The sequence below is a fragment of the Drosophila novamexicana genome, unplaced genomic scaffold (assembly GCF_003285875.2).
Source record: "Drosophila novamexicana strain 15010-1031.04,08,12 unplaced genomic scaffold, DnovRS2.1 tig00000820-arrow-pilon, whole genome shotgun sequence".
In the NCBI taxonomy this organism is placed as follows: domain Eukaryota; kingdom Metazoa; phylum Arthropoda; class Insecta; order Diptera; family Drosophilidae; genus Drosophila; species Drosophila novamexicana.
Window position 1 is genome coordinate 934,177 of NW_020824828.1, and position 26,174 is coordinate 960,350.

The window sequence follows — 26,174 nt, forward strand, 5'->3', positions numbered from 1 at the left end:
GCGCTGTGGATACGCCCCAAAGTATGCAGCAGCAATTTATTAAAGCTCTCGCTTATGTTAAGCCCTGAGTGCTCGGGTGTGGCATGCAATAGTTATTAGTTTTATTTTATATATGTATATATATATATTTTTTATTTATTTTTTGTTGTGTTGCTTATGGTAGCATTAGTTGTGGAGTGTTGTTTTTGTACGCTTGAATTTGATAACATTATGGAGCCTCGAGTGCATGCATATGCGTAATTTCGTGCTATGATGTATGCAAACTAGGTGCAGCTACTTTGAGATATACAAGCCTGGGTAATCAGCAAAAGAGAGAGAGAGAGAGAGACAGAGCACACGAGAGAGAGAGAGAGAAGCATTATAATGTGGCAGTCGGACAGTGGGCTGTATCAATCAGGAAGCTGCCATTTTAATTGATATTGTTTGGGCATTGTTTAAATTAAACTCTGGCTGGCAATAAACCGGAGCGCAATTAACGCGTGCGTTCCACAAATCGAATTCGCCGCAATTGCGTGTTAATAATGTTTCATTGGGAGAAATGCAAAAACATGTAAGCCAATCGCGTTTGGGTGTAACCTACTGCGTAATAATTCCGATCAATTAACAAACAATTACCCTAGACAATGACGATTTAAGCATAATATGGAGATTAGACGTGACGTTACATGTGTTCGAATCTACCCCATAAAAAAGTAGAAACCAGAATTTCATTTCTAAGAGCATTTACTACAAAATCATCTATTTTCAATTCAATTCAAGCTTCCGTCTTTCTGTATATACGAAGTTATCTAAATTTATATGAGATAAGTCTGGGTAATTAAATAACTTTTGGAACAACTCTTTTTTTTTTAATTTATTCATTTATGTATACAAATTATGCATCTATATAGATGAAGTATGCCATTAATTTGATCATCTAGTAGCCAGCACACTGAAAATAATATATTATGACAACAACAGCAACAACAAAAAAATGTTATAATTATTATACCCTGTATTCATTCAAAATGTGTAAAAAGAAAGTATATTGATTTTGTGTAAAAGTATGCGACAGACAGGAGGAGACTTTTCTGGCCTCGATCTCGGGAACATACTTCAAATATGATTCTGTTCCATATTTTATTTTTCGATCCCCTCAAAATCCTGGACTTTCCCCTAGGTTACTAGATCTGAATAGTCACAAAATATCTTAAGTTTTGTAAACATTTTAACTACAACTTAGTTAAGATAAGGTTAAACAAGAATTATCGAATATTATTTACAAGCTGGAATGCTTGTTACAGCAGCATGACGTTCAATATATATGGTATCTGGGAGTCGGGCACGCCCCAACATATTTTTGTGTGCATTTATTTCTCGCTGTTGCAAGTGTGGCATGCCAACGTTAGCCGACACATGGCTCAATGCTGCAAAAAACAAGTGGGGAAAACGCATGAATAAATTAATTAAAGTTTGAGCGAACATCCGTCAGTCAGTCAATCAGTCAGTGAGTCAGTCAGTCAGTCAGTCAGTTAGTCAGTAAGTTCGTCCATCAATCGATCAATGTCCCGCATCTTGGCTGCCTGAACGCAGTAGTTGCTTGTCAGCGGCATTTATAAGGCTGCCTCCTGGCTATATACTCCTCCCCCTGGCATCATCCTGGCAGTCGATACTCGATACCACACTCTTTATCAGGCATATTATGCACTTATCGTAAACACTCGAAATGCATTTGGTCGGTCGACGAGCAGACAAACAGACAGACAGACAGACAGATGGACAGACAGATGGACAGACAGACAGATATCGTGGGTTGAGGCGTACACACAATTTTCGGGGGCACTGTTCATTTCACGCTGGGCTCGGCAATGTTGGTCAAATGTGTGTTTGACATTTTCGATATGTTTTCGGTTAGGATACGTGTGCCATTTAATACTTTGGCTATTTCTGGTGTTCCTGTTGCTGTTGCTGTTGTTGTTGCTGTTGTTGCCGCTACTGTGACTGCAGTGGCTGGCAGTATAAACTGCTTTTGCTTTTGTATTTTGCATGAAATTTCTCTAAATTGTGTGCGTTTGTTGAGGTTGTTGTTATAATTTAGTTGAAAATTGTTGTCGCATACACAAGCATGCACACACATTTTCACACATTTACGAAAAGGATATCGCATCGTTAAGCACATTAACCCATTGCTGCTGTATTTTCCATTTATAATCAAGTTTCCGAAATTCTGACCAAAGCTGTATGTTTTTTCATTATATATTAAGAAAAAGAATTATTGAATTATCGCAGAACAATATTTTATATATGCGCATATATGTTATCTAATCTTCACAGCAGCCAACAGTAAAGCACGCTCAGCTTCCTCTTAACAGCATAATTACATTGGAAGTACAGTAGTGCATACTTAAGCATTAGTGCATTATGTTAGCAGTATGCTAATACATCCGTAGTACAGTATTGCATTATGTTAAAGTGTTAAGAAAACTATGCGTGTGTTATGTTAATTCGAGCTGGTTGCCCTTAATATTATATTTACAAGTATAGTATAGTATGGCAGTATGTTAAATGGTTAACATGACTATGTTAAGTATGCTATGTTAAAGAATTACTTTGCAGTACAGGTTTGCATTATGTTAAAGTATGGTTAGCATAACTATGTGAAGTGCATTATGCTTATCAGTGTGAGGTAAATGTATAATTTTTATAGGTGCACTCAGACAAGCTCCTCTACATAATTATTCGAGAGACATGCACGATAATGGGTTAACTCATACACATTTTCAATTTAATTTGTGCAAAGACCAAATACATTCGCTTACGCGCTTTCGCCTGGCTTCAGTTTTTTAGAGCAACCATCTAATTCCATGGCCAGCTGAAAATCCCCATGCGGTGGACTGGGAGTAATAACCATTTCAGGCCAAGTGCATGCATTCAACCGTCTGTCGTCTGGCAGTTGGCTGAAAATTGCAATGCGAATGCTTTGCAAACTGTAATTTTGGCAACGCGAATTGGATTTGCGGCTTATAAGCACGTTTATAAATTACTGATTCGTCCACGCTCCATGGATACAACTGTATGCGACCACTTTTGTGCGCAAATAAATAAATAAAATCATTTGTTTTTTTTTTTACAATATTAACATAACACCCTCAGTGTTACTCTTTAGCCAGGCTTAGTCGGAGGCAGCTGAGAACCTCTCAATTAATATTTGTGCTTCGTTTAGATTGTTTCTTTACCGTTTTGCTAAAAGCCCAACTTTAGAATATATTTAATATGCCTTAAGTGTCTTATGGTTTTCATAATTACATCCATTTCTGCGTATACTCAATATGATATACTATTAATATCGTTCGATATCGCGTGTCATATATAGACGCACAATTTTCTCATGACCCGCTTACCCATTTTTATACCCTGTACCCCCTGAAATGGGTATAAGGGTATATTGTATTTGTGCAAAATCCAAATGTATGTAACAGGCAGAAGGAAGCATCTCCGACCCCATAAAGTATATATATTCTTGATCAGCACCAATAGCCGAGTCGATCTAGCCATGTCTGTCCGTCTGTCCGTCTGTCTGTCTGTCCGTCTGTCCGTCGGTCCGTCCGTCCCCTAGTCGGGAGCTCCCGACTAGAACCTCTTACTTGTTGTTAGGTATAAGTGTTATTTTACAATGCCTGAATAGCTTTTACCTTGAACGGGCTGCAATTTTGTTGAACATTTATATTAAAATTAAATATCGAATTAAGCTTTGTAATTTGGCTTAAATTAAAATGCATTTTCTGGCCTTGACCAACTGACCAATTGGGCAATTTACCAAACGATTAAGGCACAGAATATTACCAATAATTACATTGATTTCGAAGGTTTTTGTTGGCCTAAACAAGTTGTAAAGCCCCCGAAGATAAATCGAATCAATGTCAGCTCTAGACTTTTGATAAGGAACCAAGAATATGGATATGCTTTTAATAATAATAGCATTCAAATTAATAATAATTGCACTTTAAATAAATATTATAATAGTACTATAATAAAAGCAAAATCATACAAAATTTACTTTAAATGCCTGACTATAAATGCTTTTGAAGTTTGTCCATAAAAAGACCACAATATCGAAATATCCAACAAATGGATTTGTATTCATAAATATATGCGTGCACATATGCATTCGGGGGTGTTTGATAAAATTAGCCGCAATATAAAGAGTTGAAATAACAATGCCATATTGAGCCATATTATGCAATTAACAGGTAAACGTGTTTTTGTGGCAGTCTCTCAACTAACAGATACCCTGTAGCATAACAGTTGATCGTAGGCACGTGTTCATACAATTGCGATACATAGTAAAACTACATTTAATTTAAAACTTGCAACAGTTTGAATTTACGTGCATGCTATTCAGAATAACTATGCCAAAAAATAAAAAAGAGTCTTGGTCTCTGAGATGGGCGTAGGTCAAAAAAAATATGAATAAAACTCAAAGGTATGCCCTGCTGTTCATACCCCTCGTATAGACAGGGTATAGAAATTATTTTAATGCAAAATTAAATGAGAAATCATAGTTTTAAATTGAACTGGCATAAAATGGAAATGAAATTAAATCGCAGTTGCAATGATATAAAAACACAAATACAGATACATTTATGGCCACAGCAGATACGCCAGATAAAGATACAGAGACACAAAAACATGTACGCCGAACCGAATTGCCGATGACTAAAAGTATGTATGCATATATATATTTATATATGCATAACATTTAATTTAAATGCTTCCTATGCGTTATACGCGCAAAGAATTACCGTGTCATTCCATTCAGAATCTTTTTGCGTTCGCTTTTATGGCCGCGAAGAGCGTGCAATTTGCCCACAAATTTTGCGCAAATTGCCGGCACATAAAACCGTGTGTGCCGCTTGCCTTTTTAACTTGGCCGAATTTCTATGCAGATTTCAACTTTTATTGCCTATTGCGTAGCTGTGCATAAGTTCAGGAATCTTGCAATATTTCATAGAGGGTTAGCTCGACAAACTGTTCCAGGTGCGATGTCAATGCGAAGTCTCTTTCATTTCATTACACCTCAAAAGAAATCAATGAACAGGATATCTACACTATAGTTAACCTGGTTTTAATTTGGCCATAAAATGTTAGCTTTGTGAATGATATTGGAAATTATATGCCACAATATAAAGTGTGTAGGTTCAATGCTCTAACACATTTTCGCATCGGTTGCCATGATTCTCATGCCTATTAGCTCGCCCATATGGGCTCATAAATGTGTCCAATATCATGCTGAATGGTCTGTCAAAATTTATTAAAATTTAATTAGGCAGCAATGCAATTAAAGCTATTTTCAAAGAAATATTTCACATTAACAACGAGCTGAGAAAAATGTAATAGGCGTTTGCGGAATTTTAAATGCTCTTTCATGAATGAATATGACCTAATGATAATATGTTTATCTATATATGAATACCTTACTAAGAAATTGGCTAGTAAAAATAATATTACCAATAGGAAATTAGATTAGATTGTGCTGCATCCCACCTCCCGAGCAATCGAACGAGTGCTGCAGTCGTGCAAACTAAGACATCTGTATGCTAAGATCAACTATTTGCTAAACAAGAAGAAGAGAACCCTGAACAATAAAGGTGTATAATTACGTGCTAGTCTAGTAGGGATAGAGAAGTTTAGTTGGCTAGTCAACCCATAAGATTCGATGTCACCTGTAATTAACTTTTGAAACAATACTTCACCAAGCATGCTTCTACGACTAATGAGAGAAGGAAGATTAATGATCAGAAGTGATGATCAGAAGTGTACTTGGAGTATGACGGATCCCAATCCTCTGAATATCACTTAATGAAACCCAAAACATTTCTGGCCTTATTGAACGCGGTCGTAAAATGACAGATTATTAATTAGATTCTATATTAATAAAAGCAACAGTATTAACAATGATGAATGATGATGATATTGATAATACTAATAATAATTAATGAGAATACTTATAATCGTAATAATAAATGTAACAATTGGATAAGAAGATGCATTTTAAGTACTGCCTGAGAGAACATTGTTTAGGAAATATTTTTGATTTGGCTCAAGCTAAGTATATACATCTTAGAGCATTCAAGTGTCTGTGCAAGCCTTTCAGCCCATCTTGAGTATAATGTTGGTTCTTGTTTCATTTGACTTTTTGTTTTTTTTTTTGTGAATAACATTAGCACTCGGCATTGTCAGAGCTAAGTACTTTGAAAAGGCAATTAAGTGTTAGCTGGAAAAACATGTGGGCCACAAGCAGACACTCGATAAACGGGCACTTCACTTTTCACTTCATCTGTTTGGGCTCACACGCACACGCACACGCACACGCACGAATACACACACACACACACACACGCAGAGCTGGTAATTGCAAATTGATTTTGCCATATGTATTAGTTGATACATTTATAATTATGCTTTTCAGTTGTAGGGCCGTTTCAAGTGCCCGAATTTCGAATGCCTGGAAAATATTACGGGCGCAGCTAAGTGATTCCGGTGGATGAGCGATGTCCATGTGGGTGGCTGGGCTGTTGGTTTAGGGCCAAGACGCTTAAGACGCAAAACAACAGGCAAGCAGCCGAGCTGCTAAGCACCGAAAATAACCGCGAAGGCGGACAGACAACTTGTGAGGGTGACTGCGGGTGTCTGCGGGTGTGTGTGGGGAGGGGATTCTCAGTCAAGTAGCTCAAAGCACCCAAGTAACTGCGAACTGTTGGAGCTGTGCTCCAAGACGACGACGACGACGTCGACGCACATAAAAACCACTATAAACTTTATTAATTTTAATTAAAAACACTACACTCATTCTGAGAGTTAAATTCCCGTGCACATCTTTTGGCTGTGTGCGTGACCATTGGGTAATGCTTGTGTTTTTTTTTTTTGCTGCTGGCGTCTCGCTGCGTGCTGTAAGCCGCAGAACGCGTCCTGGCCAGCAGGCGGTGAACAGTTAACAACAGGAAAGCCCACACAGTGTTCCGGAATCGAGCCGAATCTCAAAAGTCCTTTCTTGCCGCTTCTTCAAAAATTAATGAAATAATTAAAGCTCGACACATCAAGTTTAATTACTTTAGGGAACAATTGGATTGTTGCTTTATTGGGTTTTCTATGTTGTATGTTAGTCTAACAAATGTTTGAAAATATTTGAAATATGGTTTTCCACATGTTTTGCACCTTAATTTTTAGAATTTTCATGGAATTCCTGGAATGAAATTTTAAAATAATATCATTCAGGTTAGGCTTTGGCTGATCCTTATTCAATCAGTTCGTTTCAAGGTTTCAGCTTGTGTGAAATAAAGTTGAAATTTCGGACTTGAATTATATAAATTATAATAGTATTATATAGTTTTTATTTTCTTCGGTATTTACAGTGTTTATTAAAAATAACATAGCTTAAATTAAAATTATGACTGAACTTTACAATTTGATAAATGAAAGAGCTCGTTCTGGCATGAGCTATGCCCCATGTAATTAGTGTATAATAATGAAGAAGCTGCAACTGAAAAATCTGGCCAAAGTTTTGCTGAAAAGGCGTAAGATGTTTGGGGGTAGAATTGAGGGTCAGCAGTTGGGGCTTGGCTAAGGTTGCCCGGGCTTGGAGTTTGGAGCTTGGGGTTGCCGCTGCGAGTTTCTTATTTATTGTTTTGGCGGTGCGCGGCAGTTGGCCGCTTAATGCCATAAAAAACAAAGGTGCCATGGCGATAAACAATAAATGGGGTGCAGATGGGCGGTGGGCGGTGGGCGGTGGTGGGTGAAGGGACTCGCTGCCAAGCATTTTATGCAAATTTATGGCTTAAACACCAATTTTTTTGTTTTTTTTATTATTAATTTTAAATAGCAAGTGCTCGCGCCGGCAACAGAAATCTATATAAATCAAATAAAACAAATACAAAATATATGATGAGCACTCACGTAAACACACACACACACACTCACACGCACACGCACGCGCACACACGGAAAAAAATAAGATTAAGTAATTAATTAACTCGTAACGTATTTGGACTCTTGGCTTTGTCTGCGCGACACTGAGGTGAGCGACTCACTGCTGGAATCTTTGGCCAGGCCATGGAGCGGGCCGAGCAGGCTGAGCAGAACTGGCAGCAGGATTAGGCCGTGTGCGGCACCAATGAGCACAATGCCCAAATACATGCGGAAATAGAAGACCTGAAAGATCTGCGATTTGGAAAAGGCCAGCACAATAATGCCAGCGAATTTGGTCAACGTAATCCCGGATAGAACGCTGCTGCCGGTAACGCTGAGCGAGTGGAACGCCCGCTGCTGAGCGTTGCCCCTGGCCTGCTTGAACGAGCGCACAATATGCGAGATGAACTCAACGCCAATGCCGACACAGACGACCAGGTTGACCAACGAGATGGCGTTCAGGGTTATGTCCCAGGCCCACATCATGCCGCCCATATTAATCAGAATGCAGACGACCATGAAGAGCACAATCAGAGCCGACGTTATGTCCAGCCCGGTTAGCAGCAGAGTCACAGCAAAAATGGCCGCCAACGATAGACCCAGCGATACCAGGGCATCATCCCAGATGGTCAAATACTGCTCGTAAAAGATGAAGAACACGCAATAGGGAAACACTTCTGTGTCGGCGCCATTATTGGCCAGCATCTCATTGATTTCAGCCTGGACACGACGCGCCTCCCGCAGCGCCGCCACAAACTTGTCCGATGTTGTCGACGTGGTCGAGTATTGCATAAAGTGCGTATCCAATATGGTAGTCAGACCCTCGTCGTTTAGCGTATAAATGACGGCCTGCAAGCATAAACATATATGTCCGATTTTAGCCATTATTGTTAAAAATTCCTCTTTTGGTTGCACATAAAGATTTGCTGTATCTATGTGAACCCAATAAAACCCATATTTTTGGTTCGATTCGTAATTTAAGCCAAGCCTCGCTTCGCCGCCTTAAGCTTCGGCTCGCATATTATTTTTTTTTGCATATTAATGAAGCATGATTTGGCTTCTAGTTCTAATGTTCTAAGTTTCTTTCAACTAAAACCTTTGCAGCAAGGTGTTAACACCAAGAGTGAGTAGATTGTCTGTATGGTTATTTTATGAACCTCCGGTTACATCGTCAGCAGACAAGTCCTTGTCCCCAGAACGGAGCTATAACCACTTGAGAATTATAAGCAAACAGGCGACCAGCCTAGCTACTCTTGTATGCTTTACCATGCATATATATACTATGTTTGCGTTTGTTATAAAAAATTATATTTTGAAGCAAATCGTTGTGAAGCTATGTTTCAGTTCGGATTTTGCTTCGGTATTCAAGTAAACGACCTTAAGTTTCCCTTTATGGAAATAAAGTATTTCCAGCTTAGAATAACAGCTTACGTCAAATATTTGCAATTCTTTTAAGCATACAACATAATAATAAGGATAAGCCTTTTATTTATACCTAAACTACGGTTGATAAGCATAGAATATTATTTTGAAATTCGCTGAGATTCATCAGACAGACAGACTCCATTCTTATATGGTAACAGTAATAATAGTATAACAGAGAAAAATGTCTTCTATTGTTGGTTGAGCTGTGCGGGTGGGTTTTGTGTACTCACGTCAGCGTAGGAAGGTCGGCCCGCCTTGGCGCATTCAGCATCGGGTAGATCGGAGAGGAAAATTGGCACATATTTGTCAAATGTTTCCGGAGTGGGCCGTAGTCCATCTTCTGTGAATTGCCGCTCGCAGGGGTAACAATCTTCGCTCTTGGAGTCTAGAATCAACAGACGAATGGACTGTAGTTGAATCAAATGCATTGAGGCATGCCTTGTGCGCACTTACTGCTGGGACAGAAGCCGCCGGTGGTGGCATTTAGCTTGCAACAATCAGAAATACCGATCCAATCGATATAGTCGTCGATCCATGAGGATGCCGGTCTGGCCAGAGCGGTTATCTGCGGGTAGCGCGACTGCGTGTAGAGCTGTACGGAAAGCGAATCGTTGTTGCATTCAACGCCGCCGCATATGAAGTTCTGATGAGCCGGATTGCTGTAGTTCAGGCCTGGCTTAAGCACCCAGTAGACGGGCGCACCCATGGCCAGTAGATCGTCCATGTAACGGAAATACTTGACCACATGCGAATCCTTGGGCATAGACATTTCCTGATCCAGACCTGGTTCAATGGAGGGCATGACCATCAAAGACAGGGCCGTGACCACAGTGAAGATAAGCAGCACGATAATCTTAACCGGTCTGAAATGCATGAATCGATTGACGGCTCAGCGAGAATTCTTACTCACTCAAAAGTCAAGGGGGACTCACTTGGATAGCAAGAAGGGCGCATAGAAGTTCTTGAAGAGCTGCTCCAGTACGCCAACCTCATGGGCTTTCTGCGGCTTAACCTCGCCGCGCACACAGCACAGCATGTCCAGGCGTCCGTCCTGATAGCGTCGCTCATCGATGGCCATCAGAGCCACAAAGGCGGTGATCTGTAGCAAGAAGTCCAACAATATGGCGATGGCTGCGTACATGGCGAATGTCTTCACGGCGGGCATCTCGGAGATGGCGCCAATGGCAAAGCAGGCGAACTCGCTGCTGGCCGTTTGCAGAATGGATGGTCCCACCTGGCCGATGGCCTCGCCGATGGCATCGTGTGTGCTCGGATAGCGACTGTGATCCAGACGCTGGTAGGTGTGCACCATTATGAAGATATTGTCAACGCCAACGGCGAGCACCAGGAACGGTATCACCTCGATTGCCAGCATAGTGGTTGTCACGCCCACATATCCCCAAAAGCCCAGGCTGCAGATGACAGAGGCCAGCACTATAACGATTCCACTCACGGCCAACATGATACGCGAGTCCCGCAGGAAGCCGACACAGCTGCGTATGCGGCCCAGCGCGATGGCTACGTAGAGAAACATTACCACATAGCTGATGACCACGGTGCCCACCTCGCCCTCGGATAGCTCGACAATGGCATCCTGTATGGAACGCTCCGCAGAGTAGGCTATGTCCAGGCGTGTGCTGGTGTAGTTTCTCATGAAGTCAATGAAACGTTTCTCCCATTCGAAGCTAATGTCCAGCTTGCTGACATCGTTCTGGTTCTTGCCCAGAAAGGTCAATACTAGGCCAGTGGCTAGCATATAGTCGGGATCCTCGCCACTCGCAACAGCTGGCATACCGCCCACAGCAATGCCCGGCTCAATGGGTCCGCCATAGGTGCCGAAGCAGTCCTCCATCATTGGCACACTTTTCATTGCGAAATTATGATAATTATTATTATTATGCATGCATTTATTTGATGCCTATAATTTTACGATTTCGGTACGCTCTCTAGGTAATTTGAAAAATTTATTAGGAATTTCCGACTACTTATTCTTATGCTTACTTAATTATGCCTGGCTAGGCTTCTATATCTGAACCCAAAACCTGGCAATATAAAATATTGTACAGCATGAAATTACACTGCAAAGTTCCGACCGCAATGGGTGATTAAGTTTAATCAACATTTTGAAGCACAGAACTTGCCACGGCCAAGGACGGGGAAAACCCGCTGATTGGAAATGCAAGCTGATTTGATATAGCTATGTTTTCCTTTCTCAGCTTTGAAGCTCCACCTTTTTCTATCATATGGCTCCAGTAGGAACAAACGATTGAAAATTGTTTATCAAGGAATAGCAGCTATGTTTGGCACATCGCAAGTTAAATATACTTGCAGACACAAAGCAAGAAGCTCATTTAAACAAGAGCTTTATACCGACTTCTTTTGAGCAGAGTGGGATCGTGACGGGTGAAGAAATAAAGAAAAATATAAAAAAATTAACAAGTGTCTAACAATAGAAGCTGATGTGTTAAGAACACAGCCGAAGCTCGTTTTTGTCGAGCTTGTTCCTGTTATCATGAAGAACCAAAAAGGTTTTTCATGCAAAACAAACTTATAGAGCTTTATGGTATGGTAGGTTTCTGTTGATCAGATAAGCAGTAAAGTGGAACTAATAAATGCCAATTTTGGTGAAGCTATCTTGAAAAACCGAAACCGTTTTCTATGTATTTGACAGCTCAATGCTCTAGAGGGAGAGAGAGAGAGAGGGAGAGGCTCTATTGAAATTCCTTTAAGCTTCTCTCTTTGTTTCTCCTTCTTCCTTAACCTCACAAACTGGGACTTTGAATGCAGTTAAGATCGGGGGTACTAGCTCGTCGGCCTGTAATTTTTCATGTATCTTGTTTGGACTTACCGCAAGCAATCCTCCAATTGATTCAGATAGTTTATGGTATAGTTATTGCCGTCCACATAGGAGCTTTGGAATTTGGACATGTCGTGCTGGAAGTAGCCATAGACGGACTGTATGACACAGTCATCGACGGTGGGTGTTAGGCCGGGATAGAGAACTGGCGCATAGCATATCTTGTCCAATCCGGCGTCCTCCGACATGCCCAGCTGCATAATCTGTTCTTGCAGCTCGAATACCTCCTGCAGGAAACTCTGCTCAAAGGCTGGACCAAACGTGAGAATTCCGTTGATTGTCTCGTGTGTAAACTGCGATAAGAGACAAAGAGTCCATTAAAGGGGGAGAGAGAGTGCGAGAAAGAGGGGGAGGGGGAGAGGATGAGTGAATACCTTGTTGGAAATGAGAGAATATTTACCGTATTTTTGTTCACCGGCTTCACAAAGAGCTGATTGGTGCGATAGAAGGGTCCAAAATGCTGATCGAAATAGTCCTTCTCGATGCGCGTCTGACTCTGCTCGCTGGCCCAGAGCTCGACAGGGTCGGTGGTTACGTTCATGTAGACTATACCATAGCCGAGCCCACCAATGGCCCAGGAGCACAGGGCCAGCACCAGGACCGGATGCTTGGCACAGAAGGTGCCCCAGCTGCGACAGCCGCGATACAGAAACTCGCCATACAAGGTTGGCATACAAACATTGGCTCCTCGACGATCCCCGGTGGCACCCCAGCAAATGAAGCCTGTTATCAGCAGGCCCAGCACCAAGGCAACTATAAATGTGATGCCATACAGTCCGGCCACCTGCCACGGATCCACGGGCCCAGTTGGCGCCTCAGTCAATGGGCAGGACTCCTCGCAATCGATGCACGCACAGGCATAGTTGCCCTCATAGCTCTGTCCGCAGTCGAGCGGATGCACCTCCAGATAGTAATCGTCGGAGCCTTCGGGCGCATCCTCCGACCACATGTAATTGATAACGAACGGCACATAGTCGCTGTTCTCAGCATCGCCCATGAAGTTATACCATTTGCGATAATTGCAGGTCTTGGCATTGTAGGCACCACAGCCCAGATCCATGGCGGGTCGACCCGTTTGCGGATGCTGTATGCTGGCACAGCTGTTGTAGATTTTCATGACGCTCTCATCTTGGAGGCGATAATCAATGTGCTCCACAAAGTCCACGTCGTCTGGATTCTTTGCCAGGTAGGCGGTCAAGAAGAGCGAATGATTTTGGGCACAGGTCATGGAGCAAACGGTCAGTGCCATGTTCAACGTACAGGTGGGACACCTTGAATAGACACCATCGGCCTGCGTCAATCCTCCATCCATGGTTACAATCTGTTTTGCATCGCAGCAAAGCTTTAGTTCCTCGTCCCCATTTTCGCCCTTGTATTCCGCATACAGGGTGGGGCAGCGTCTGGCAAAAATGGCTTCCGATTCCGCATTGTTTACGGCCTGGGGGGGACCTGAGTACGCCAAATTCTGTGCATGTTCACCAATCATATGGCTCTCTCCATACCAAATGCAATCGGCCCTCGCGCCCAGCTGCACAGCCGTTGCCAATAGCAGCGCGACCAGTTGCAATTTCACTGCCATTTCAGGCCACAAAAAAACAAAACACAAAAAATAAATAAATAAACGAAAAAAATAACATAAAATAAAACTAAAAAAAAAAAAGAATTTTATTTTGCAGCACAGTTGACCAGCAGCTACTTTTAGCGCAACAACCGAACAGCTCGTTAACTGTCTAACAACTGATTAATCAATTGAAATTAAAAACCAGCTAGCTATGTGGGTAACAGTATCGAACTGAAGTGCTCTCTGCTGGGCATTGATTAGATTTCGGTGCTGATTCGGCGATTAACCAGCTCAGAGCTCCATTAACAGCCCAGCTGCGGCTTATCTGGGCCGGAGGCAGATAAGCCACACGTTGGCAGCCGATTCGGAAATCGATTAAAGTCCCATTGTTGTTGTTATTGTTGTGGTCTTTTCTATTCGAGTAGCAACAAAACTACTTAATCCCTCAAAACTGCATAGGGTCTAATAACTAAAATATATATATACATATATATATAAATATATATCTAAACATAAACTTTTAAACCTATGTTGTCATTTGTACTGGGCGAAATGGTCTGGTTCCAGCATTCCTCAGTACATAACAGTCACAAAATTAATATAATCTATAATTGATCATTTGTAGATCATGATATTTTTATGTTAATAATAAAAATATTAACTAACCATCCAACTATCTTTACCATGGCGAAGATTAAATACCCTAATAAAGAAGAACATTAATAAAAATTTCATAAGCAGAAAAATATTACTATTAAAGATAGTAGTTCAATGTTCATGGGATTTTACTTACACATGAGGAGCAGAGGAAAATAAAGAGCAAATAGAAAAAAGAGGGTGAATGAGAGAAAGAGAAAGAGAGAGAGAGAGAGAGAGAGAGAGAGAGAGAGAGAGAGAGAGAGAGAGAGAGAGAGAGAGAGATAGATAGAGAGAGAGATAGAGAGAGAGAGATAGAGAGAGAGATAGACAGAGATAGAGAGAGAGATAGAGAGAGAGATAGAGAGAGAGATAGAGAGAGAGATAGAGAGAGATAGAGAGAGAGATAGAGAGAGAGATAGATAGAGAGAGACAGAGAAAGAAAGAGAGAGAGAGAGAGAGAGAGAGAGAGAGAGAGAGAGAGAGCGAGAGAGAGAGAGAGAGAGGGAGAGAGAGAGAGGGACAGGGAGAGAGAGATAGAGAGAGAGATAGAGAGAGAGAGAGAGAGAGAGAGAGAGAGAGAGAGAGAGAGAGAGAGAGAGAGAGAGAGAGAGAGAGAGAGAGGGAGAGAGGGAAAAAACGAGAGAGAGAGAGAGAGAGAGAGATACATGGAGTGTGGGAGCAAGAGAGAGAGATACATCGAGTATGAGAGAAAGAAAGAGAGAGAGGGGGAGTACAGTAGAGAGAGATTAAGAGACATCTAGAGTATCAGAGATTAAAATTTGCTACACAATTTCTTTGAATAATATATAATAATAATGTTTTAATTGTGATGTATTGTGTTAAGTCCAGCTTGAATTCGTGAGAATCGCGTAGGAGGGCGATATTTAAAAATTCTATTTTTTGTGTGAATTACATCGCAGCACGACAAGCTATACCTATGACTATATGCACCAATATGTCTATACATGTTATATGTATATTTTATTCTTCCCACATGCATACATGCATGCTTATATACAAATTAAGATTATTTTATTATCCATCAAAAAAACCCAGCAGTCCCAGCAGTCAGTCAGACAGTCAGTCGGTCAGACAGTCAATCAGTCAATCAATAAAACAATATTCTTTATTTTCCTTAGTAGCAATAGAAGAAGATAATACATAAAATGGCTCGTTAGAGGTGTTTGTATGTGATTCACTTGGTTATTCGACACGGCCTAATGGCATTTTTTACCTTGCCAAGTTGCGTCTGGGCGCTTTATATTTTTTATGGTATGCAAGTGTTTTAATAATTTTCAAGACTCCGGCAACTGCCGCTTATCGTGAGCGGGCTAAACAGGTGTTCACTCGAGAATTCGACAACTAACGACCGCGCAGCCAAATGGCAAATAATTTTATAGCGAACTACACTTATCGCGAGTAGCTGCTAAAACAAAAAGAAACACTCATCGACAGATCGCTACCTCAGCTAACCAAAGAAGCCGGCGTCACCAGGCCTATGAATAACCCATTAGTTTAGCCAGGTGTGTGTCCGGTGTTAAAAATGCGCTGATAAGCGCTATATATGCCAATTAGAAATGTCAGCAATAGGTCGTATTACCTAGCTATAAACCCTAACGTGCGATGCGGTAGGTGAGGGCTCGGACCTGATTAAAGTCATCTTTAGCTGGCCAGCTTTAGTCAATAGGTTTGTTTTGCTTTGATAGCAATACTTATTTCGTATATCGAAGATCTTATCAAACGAAATAGTTATAACAAATTATACTTGGTATAATTTTGACTCTGCATATATAATAATGCTCAGCTCGTTATAATTCATATTATCATTATTATTATTGTTATAATGTGATATTTCCGAAGAATAATGTGGCTGGCAAGGCAATCGCTGAAATTTGAGTCAGAAAATTGTATTTCATGTGCTACCAGGCTGGTTCAATAAAATCAAATAGTTAAGTAAGATATGGAAAAAAAGTTTTACTACTCGAAACAAAAAAATTGTGTACACGAAGCAACAGCAGCGTGGAATGGGTATACAAACACAAACAATCAGGAACACAAGACAGAAACACAATCGCAACAATTTGACTCGCCCGAAGATTTGGCCGTAGTGCCCTCCAATCAAAAGGCCAACAGCCAGGTGCAGCTGCCGGTGCAGCCAAAGCCTTTCTGTAAGTAACACAGCTGAGCCCAGATGCCAGCCGAGACTAGATAACCATATAGAGACACACTTTTTTAGCCAACAACTCACGCCATCGCATACTTGAGGACTTGGCCGGCGAGTATCATCGGTTGGTGCGCAATATCGAGTGGCATTTGCCGGGGGAAGCGGCCAATTCGGGCAGACGCTTGGCAGCTGGCGCCAGCCAAGTGCTCTTCAGGTATAGCCATCAGGTCAGGGAGCCTGCGGACTGGCAGCCAGATTTGCAGCAGGATCTGGAAGAGGAGAGTGGCGATTATACCATTGGATTTGTGGAGCTGTTCCGCCAGCGTATGCACTACGATCGACTGGGCATACCGGTAACAACACTAGAACTCATCTACATGGGAGATCGCGAGCGCGAATGGCGCCGACAGCAACGCAGTGAGCGTGAGCGTGAGCGAGAGAGGGAGCGGGAGCGGGAAGAGCTTGAGGTGGAGACCTGCCAGTTCCAGCAGCGCACATGCCAGGACAGCTACACCCAAACTGAGGGCGAACGGATCGAACTGGGTCAGCGTCTGGACGGCGGCTATCGAGCACAGGAGGTCTGTGCGTGCGGCTACATGGAACCGGAACCACCAACCCCATGCGTTGAACTCTACTGTGCTGCCGACTTCAACGGCGAATATGACGAGCCTATCCACGAGATGGAGCCATGGCAGCAGGCATGCGAAGATTTGCCTGCACTGGAGTTCTATGAGCCGGTCGACCCTCCAAATCCGTTGAGCCCGTACACTGGGCAGAGTCAGCAGGATCGACCATACGCACAATCCAGTCAGTACTTTGATATGTTGCCGATGCCGTCAAGGCATTACCATCAGCCGCTGTCGGAAGAGCAAGCGCCTATCGAGCCGCCTTTTGAGCTGGAGCCGTACCAAATTGTTGATCCCAATCCAGCGGAACGATCGGTAGATTGCGGCTGCTACAGCTGCCAGGCTATGCACAATGTGGAAAGCATGAATAGCAAGCGCTTGATCAATAGGACAGCGCCACCACCGCCGCCGCCGCCACCGCCGCCTATACCACCGCCGCCACCACCGCCACCACCAACAGCAACAAGCCCAGCAATAACACCAGGACCAGCTCCACCACCCCCACCACCACCAAACTATGTATTAGCCACAGCGCCGAATGAGCGCAGCAGTTCGGCACATCAAAAGAAGGGGGAGAATGGAATGCCGGAGATGAAACGGGATGCCAAATCGAGCCAGAGCCAACTCAAGAAGCCACATGCACCTGGCTTCCGCTATCGCTATCCATCAATATCGAATTACAGCGGCAAGCGGACACAAAGTCTGGAGTCCAATGATAATGTCGAACTGACCCATCGGCTGCGCCGCACGCCCAAAATTGTGAATCTGCCCGGCCGGGTGGCCGCCCAGCAGCATGCGGCAAAGCGGTTCGCTAAATGCCCGGCGCACAGTCTGGATACCGCGGATAAGGTGCAGCTGCAGGTGCTCTTGGCACCGTGCACACCTCGTTTGCTGCTCAACGAACAGAATATGTCCGGTCTGATGAAAACCAAGCCAATTGTCCACACAGAGACATCGTCGCTGCAGCAGCTCGATCATGAGCTGGACGGCATGCCAGAGATACCGCAAGCAGCTGCTCAGCTGTCGTCCGAGTGGAGTGGCATCAAGCACGGCTCGGCGGACACCCTAAACGAGGTGTGGTGCAATCCGAGCGCCTTTGACAAGACTCGCCCACCCGGCGGCTTATATAGTCCGCGCGAGCGTATCAAATATTTGCCAATCGATGCATTGAATGTTGGCCATGTGGGCGCACCCATCCTGGGCGAGGAGGCCGCACGCGCTGCCATTGAGCGCTGCGCCTACTTGTCCCGGGAGTTCGACTGCCTAAGCCGGGAGCAGCGTGCCCAGGACATTGCCTTGCGGCTGCGCCAGTTGCGTCTGTTTCAGGATAAAGCCAGCCGCTATTATATGCGCATGCTGAGCGCCAAGGGATCGGACGACTGCCGGAAGCCAAGCATCGGGGACACAAGTGGCATGCAGTTCGAGTGTCCACTACGCATGCCGGGCTGTTCGCGGCTGCTTAACGAATCGCTGCTGGCCCACTTTCTGGAGGTGCATCTGAGTGAGCCGGGACTGGCCCTCAATGAGATCTACGAACGGGATCAGGTGCTGATCATGTTCCAGCCGCGCTCCTTCAAGCGCTCGCAGAACGTCTGCCTATCGATGATCGTCTATGCTGGGTACAAGAATAAACCCTTCGAGCTGCCACTCAAGCATTACGCACACGTCTACAATGCGGGCCTGCCCAAAGGCTATGCCAAATACACGGGTCACATGCCCCTCTTTGTGATGGCCTGTCGCACCCGACTGCAGGCCAATGAGCGGACAGGCGGGCAGCCTCTGCAGCAAAAGCAGCAGCAGCAGCAGACGCAGGGATCCACAGATTTCCATTCCGCAACGGCAAACGCATCGAACGCCACATCCGAGACCCCGTCTGCCGCTGAGGAGGTGCACATGGGCGGTGAGAACGTAATGGCCCTGTGGATGGTCAGCTTGAAGCTGCCGCAGCCGGTGCACGTGCACATGACCGTCTTCAATCGGCGCGTCGACATCTGCCGCAGCAGCATTATGCAGGTGCGTGGTCTCGACAATTGTCACAATTGCGATCAGTTCATGCTGAACAGCACGAACTATATGCGACTGACCGGACAGGACTTGCGTGTGCTTACCAATGATTACACAGAGCCCATCTATTTGGAGCTCTCTGTTCGGGATTATGCGATACCCATTACCCACGATAGACCCATCAAACTGCGTCCCACGCTGATCCAATGATGTGAAAATCCCTAAGCCCGAATGGCAAAGACTCGGGAAGCGAAACTTTTATGTAGTCCATGCTCTCAACGATTTGTTAACCAAATTTTATTGCAATGTTTCTAGCTAGTAAAAAACTAACCATATTTGGCATCAACAATAAGTAACTAGTAATAAAAGTACCCCAGAGATATGCGCTCTTGCCTTTGCATGCCCTCGAAGAGGGTATTCTCAGTTTGTCATGAAATATGCAGCGCCTAAAAGTAGACATTCTCAATTATAATTAATCATTCAATTATATTGCTTATATTCATGCCATTTTATGAACACATAATCATATAGCTGCCATAGAAACGATCTGTTCAAAAAGGTCGCTGTTTCATGTTTCAATTTCCTTTAGGTTTAGTTCGTAAAGATTGTTTTCTGGATCCTTGAATCCAGAAATTGGTCAAAACCCTTATTATTTATGTATTTTTCAATCTTTCTTCAGTAGGAAATCAACTGAAAAATATTGCTCTAAGCTGTCATATATCAAATATGATTGGATAAATCCAATAACTAGGGCCTTTTTTAAAGTCTTCTTTATTTGAAATTAAACCTTTTTCAAAAAACGTTTTTAGACAAACAGGCTAATTAAAGGATCGGTTCGTTATAAAAATAAATAAATGGTATTTCCGGTTTGCAGCCTAGGTCTAATGTGATCTTGCTGCATACATATGCAGCTGTGGACCAGCTGTTAAGTCGAACTATGCCTACTGCTGAACAGTGCAAAAGCTTTGGCCACTGCTAACTAACTGTTAGCATAGTGTTAAGTTTGCGTTCTCTTTGGTTTTAGCTCTGCTGCTCTGCTGCTGCGGTTACTGCTGCTGCTGCCTGCGACGCTGTCGCTCTCAACTGCCAACTGCAGCAAGCGGCGGCTTTATTTATTTTTTAATGCCGGGCAGAATGCTATTGAACTCTCACACACACACACACACACACACACACACACACAAACACGCATGCACACACATGCACACACATACAGAGAGAGTATTTAGCATTTTGGCAGCTGCTGCTGTTGCTGCAAAATGCATAATGCATGGATTGTTGCCGGCATTCAGGAGGCAGCTAATTTGATTAGTTGCTTGGCAAAACATAAAATGTGAATAGAAACCAGAAACCGAAAAGTCAGTTAACCGAAAGCAGCTAATTGAGCCACTGTCAGATTATTTACCGACGAAACCGTTAATGGAGGCATTCAAAGTGCGAAGTGTATGCGGAACATGTGGACACGTGCTCTGCAAAGTCCAGACCTACATGAACAATCCAAAATGCGTTCGGCAGCAGCGGCGGTGGCGGCAGCAGAAGCGCATCTGCAAAGCGGCACCCTCCTGCCCTGCAATGCAGCGTTCCCGAAAATCTGTTCCCGTTACCGTTCCAGATAACTTGCTTTCTACGTTCCAGGCGCATTCTGGAAAATTGTGTCAAGCTGACGACACAATTTTCAAATCGCATGCCCGGAGTTGCAGTTGGCTTCCCAAAAACAATCACAAAAAAGGAACGAGAGGAGTAGAAACAGAGTCAGAGAGAAAGAGTGAGAGAGAGAGAGAGAGAGCGAGAGCGCGCGATGGCAGCAGAGAGACAGACAGTCGCGCACAGAAAGACAGACAAAGAGCGAATACGAGAGTGAGAGCGACCAAATTCGTAAGCTGACGTTGCACTAATATCGGCAAAGGTATTTCGCTCCGGTACAGTAGCGTAACAGGAAGTGGTGCATTAACACGCGCCGCAGCTGATGACGACGACGTCGCCCAAAACTTTAACTGGCCCGGGCCCCAAAAGAGCGCGTCATTAAGATAATCATAATAATAATAATAATAATAATAATAACAGGAAAGGCATAAACAACAACAATTGGCGAAATCAGCAGAAGGTTAAAAATGAAGAAGAAGAAGAAGAAGAGTGCGCGAACTATGTGTGTGTGTGTGTTTTTTTTATTATGTGGGTGTGTGTTTGTGTGTGTGTGTGTGTTGTGTATTATGAGTGGCATTTTATAATTTCGCGCAACTCCCTCCGATTGCATCACCAAAATAGTCAGCTGCAGTCTCAACTTTTGCCTTTAACCTAACGTAATCCGTTAGGACCAGGCAGCGACGCGACTTCGACGTCACTAGCCTACAAAACTGTGACGTCGTTTGTAGGCGACTCTCTCACTGTGTGTGTGTGTGTGCGTGTGTATGTGAGTGTGTCATCAATTTTTGCATTTTGCAGCCTTAAAATGAGCAAACGAATGACGTAGATCCCCATTGATGTTCCGCTGCGTTTCATTTCGCAATTCGCAATTCGCGTTTCTCATTTGGTTGCGGCAAAAAAGCCGAAAAACCTAAAAAACCGACAAACCGGCTACACAAATGTCAAAACGTGCGAGCGAGCAGGCCGGCCTGCTTCTGTGGGTTGCAGTGTGCGTGGAACAGAGAGAGCGATGCGGATGCCGCTGACGCTAACGCTAACGCTGACGTTGTCGCTGCCGAATCCCAATTGCCGAGCCGACAAGTGCCGAACACGAAAAACGTGCACACGTGCAGCATGCAGAGACGCACGACGGCAGGCGACAAGAACTTTTTTGGTGTGAATGCCTTCTGCACAAAAACGTGGTTTTTCGGCTGTCAGCGTTGCAGTTGGCGTCGCAGCTCACGTCGCGGTCGCAGTCGCAGTCAGCGTTGGTGTGTGTTGCGTTTTTATGATTGTTGCAATTCTTATTCGCTCGTAACTGTTACCCAGTTTAACAGCTTGAACAGTTAACAGTTCACGTTAACAGTTTAATGGCGCGTCGCTGTTAACTTACAGGCGCTGTACACAATTACTTTTTGTTGCATACGTCAGGGCGCAAATTGAAAACTTTCGCAAACGATCGTTGCGTGCATTGCAGTTGTATGCGCACATATATTAATGATTCCGATTATCTCTATCGTATTTTCTTGCATCAACTTCAAGTTTCTTGTTTTCAGTACAATCTGTATGTTCTTGATATGATATATTGAAATATGTTTTATCAACCCCATAAACTACATGCACATATATTTTGGATCTGTATCAATTGTCGAGTCGCTATAACCATGTATCTCTGTTACTTTGTCCGTCGTTCTGTCTGTCCATTTCTATGCGAGCTTCATTTTGTTACAGAATGGATCGTTCCACTGTAAAAACACTCCTGTTAGTTCAAATTGGATGCACATTTTGCAAAGTTTGAGGATTATTTTTAGTTATTTATGCTATTATTTATATATCAAGTTAACAAAGAAGAATGCCCTCTTAAAATAAAGATGCTGTTTAATATTTTGAACATCATCTTAGCTTACGTAAGGATAATAAATGAAAATTCCCAATTTTTAAAGAATATTTTGGCAAACAAAATTTTGTTAAAATTTTGTTTCTCATACGCCAGGTGGCACGCGTTGTCATTCAGCAATGAAACTGCTCTAGTTTATAAAGGCATATTTATGCATGGCAACTGCAAAAACAAACAACAGACAACAAATAAGAACAACAAAAGCAACTAGAAGAGTTGCAAATGCAATTGCAAATCGCGTCAGTTCTCTTTAGACGGCTCCGGCTTTGACTCCGGCAAACGAATCTTATTTTGGCTGTGGCTTCGTTGCTTGCTCATTGCCTTCGGGTTGAAAAGGGGAAAAAAGTGTTTCTGTTGTTATTGCTGTTGTTGTTGTTGTTGTTGTAGTTGTAGTTGTAGTTGTTGCTTGCTTGCTTGCTGCTTCCGCCAGTTGCCGGAAGTTGCACGAAGTGCACAAAAGCTTTCGGCATTTCAGTTCTCTGGTTCTGTTAACCAAACTGAGAGCAGGAGCAGCGGCTACCCAAATGCAAATGTTGTTTGGCCTGGCAAATTGGCAATGGCCAAAAGACAAAAGCACAAACACCGACGACAAAGAGCAGCGCAACAGCCGTCGTCGCAGTAGCAGTAGCAGCAGCAGCAGCTGCGTCGACTGTGGCAGCATTCGCTGTTATTGTTGTTGGCGGCGCACAGCGCTGGGCCTCTGTCGGTCTCATCGCAGTCGCAGTCGCATCTCGGTCGCATTCGTGTGCGGCGCTTCACCGCTAAGCGACGTCTCAAATATATTTCGCTGCCTACACACTGCCGTTGCTGCTTTACGACGTCTCTACAAAAGTGTATGTATGTGTGTGTGTGAGTGAGTGAGTGAGTGAGTGTGTTTGTGTGTGTGTGCCTGTGTGACTAGCTATGTGTCTGCGCCTGAGTATCGGTTCGGCTGCCTTCGGCCAGCTGTTCGTGTGAGCGTCGTTGTTGTTCGGCAAATCGTTCGTGTTCGCATTCGTGCCTTCGTTTCGTTGGAGCCATCGCTGCTGCTACCGACTGCTGCTGCTGCTGCTGCTGCTGCTGCTGCGGCTGCGGCTGCTAATGCTTGCTGCTGGCGCTTCCAAACGCTCGCTGGCCATGCAGCAAAAACAGTTTACATTTGTTTTTCCGCGTGCTCGCACACGTTGACTGACACGGTCTGCGACTCAGCGAGCGAGCTTTGTCTGTCTGTCTGTCTGTCTGCGAGTGTGCGTGTGTGTGTCTGTCTGTCTGTTTGTTTGTTTGTGTGTCTCCCCGTCTGTGTCCGTGTGACCAGAGTGCCGACCCGGAGTTGCCACAGAGTGACCGGAGTTGCATGGCCGAACTAAGAGCACTCGAGCTTGCTCCAGTTACTGGCCTGTTCTAGTCCACGCTCTGGTCCGGTCGCTGCAACTGCAACTGCCATTAGATCGGCAGCCAACGGCGAAAGCAGCATCCAGTAAGCCCTCCAATCCCTCCCCGCTCCCCAACTTATCCCAGTTGCATATTATATACACACACATATATATATATATATATATATGCATTTGAAAAGTCGAAACTTGATTTTTGTACATTTTCCTTTTTAATTGTACTTTTTTTTTCATATTTTTTTTTAATTGTTTCAATTTCGAGTTTGATTTGAAATTCGACTGCAGCTCGGCTTCGGCTTGGCCGCTCGTGACTGGCTGCCGAAGCTGCTGTAAGCTGCAGCTAAACGCTGAACGCTGAGGACGACGCTCGTGAGTCGTGTCGAGATCGGAGCGCCGCGCGGAAGTGCAGTGTGAAAAGCGGCAAACGGAAACGGAAGCTGGCAAAAGCAAGAGAAACAGTTAACAAAATACAATTTATTGGGCCAAAAACGCTCAACGCTTGGCGAATTAAGGACTGCAGTGCACACACACACACACACACACGCACACACACACAACTCCATAGAGGACTTGAGAATAAATAACTTTATATATTTAGTTGCACATTTTTTTTCACACTTTTTTTTCATGTGATCCGCCAAAAACAAAAAGCAGCAACAACAACAATTCGCGGTGTTGTCAGCTAGCAAACGTTACGAAAACCAAAATCAGTTAAGAGAAATGAAATGTCTTAGCCATAAAATGCGTAAAATGCGGTGTGCGTGCATAAAACAAGTCAAATGCAACAGCGACAACAGCAACAACAACAACAACAACAGCAACAACAACAGTGGCAGCAGCAGCAACAACAACAAGAGTGTAATTAAATATTGTCAAAACAAAAAAAAACGACATTCGTAAAAATAGTTTAAATACAATGAATAACTGAAAAGCCACACACAAATCAGAAGAAACTGAAACTTTGAGCTGAGCGCAAGAGATCTGACTGTGTGTGAGTGTGTGTGTGTGTGAGTGTGTGTGAGTGTGTGTGTGTGCGATCAGCAGCAGCTTTGAAGTGAATAATTTCTTTAGTTCCTCAGCAAGTGACGTTTTCTTAAAGAAAGTATTCACAATAGAAGTTCATTGATTTTTATGGTTTTTTAAATGCTTGCTTTTTTTTTTCTTCAGTTAAACTGGATTTAATGGCAATTCGCTTTATTAAGTTGTCCGATTAAATAAAAGATTAATTTGCATTGTCAAGCGACAATCGGAGATCCTTGCAGATAAATTAGCACAGTTAGTATAGATAAACAAGCGGCCATTACCCGGCTATGCCCGGCCCAAGTTCTTATCTGCCAGAAAGTTATTTGAAAATCACTTTAAGCAAAACTGTTTTGACTATTTTCCTTCTCGTGCTCATTCATGAATTGATACTTCAGTTTGAAATCGAAAATTTGCTACAATCTCTACAATCAATGACAATCAATATGAACAAGCGGTCAATGCCCGGCTTTGCCCGGCCCAAGTTCTACTCTGCAAATGCTTGCAAGAAATTCAATTTGTAATTGACATGATATTTGTTTATGAGTTTCATGTGAATAACAAATATGTAGCGAATATTGTCTGCCGTGTATTCATTCATGTATTCATTCTTGGGCTGAAAATATTCTACAAAATCAATGAATATGGCCGAAAATTTGTTTGTTTCTTTAACAAACGATTCTCAAAGTATTTTGAATTCAATTTCTGCAAATATATTACATAGATTTGGTTTGTTATTTATTTGTTTGTTAGTTATTTATTTGAACACGTTTTAGAAAAAAATGATGGCGTCAGCTGCTGTGCAATATATAAACAAAGCAAAGCAAAACACAAAGAAATTAAAAGAAAAGAAATAAAATAGAAATACAATATTATTCTCTTGCGTGTAATTGTTGTTGTCTGTGCGTTGCGCCCATTTCGCTCAACTTGTCGAAATCAAATAAATCTTGAGTTTGAAATGATTTTTCACGTCTTTCCCGGCAAGCATTTAGATTTTCTCTAGCTTGTTTCTGTTTTTTTTTTTTGTTTTTGTATTCGAAATTC

General features: G+C 43.1%; 2 protein-coding genes across 2 annotated transcripts; one reads left to right on the forward strand and one right to left on the reverse strand.

Annotated features, from left to right (window-relative positions):
* Nucleotides 1–7,384: 7,384 nt before the first annotated feature.
* LOC115764338 (NPC intracellular cholesterol transporter 1 homolog 1b) lies at nt 7,385–13,874 on the reverse strand. The gene is made up of 6 exons (XM_030707292.1): nt 12,627–13,874; nt 12,218–12,519; nt 10,302–11,231; nt 9,823–10,232; nt 9,600–9,754; nt 7,385–8,793 (listed from the first exon to the last, which is right to left on the reverse strand). The coding sequence occupies exons 1-6, from the start codon at nt 13,803–13,805 to the stop codon at nt 8,005–8,007; spliced, it is 3,765 nt and encodes a 1,254-aa protein (XP_030563152.1). The 5' UTR covers nt 13,806–13,874; the 3' UTR covers nt 7,385–8,004.
* A 2,512-nt stretch (nt 13,875–16,386) lies between these two features.
* LOC115764244 lies at nt 16,387–19,589 on the forward strand. Its single transcript, XM_030707161.1, has 2 exons — nt 16,387–16,594; nt 16,663–19,589. Exons 1-2 carry the CDS (start codon nt 16,387–16,389, stop codon nt 19,428–19,430), a joined length of 2,976 nt encoding a protein of 991 aa, XP_030563021.1. The 3' UTR covers nt 19,431–19,589.
* Nucleotides 19,590–26,174: the final 6,585 nt, after the last annotated feature.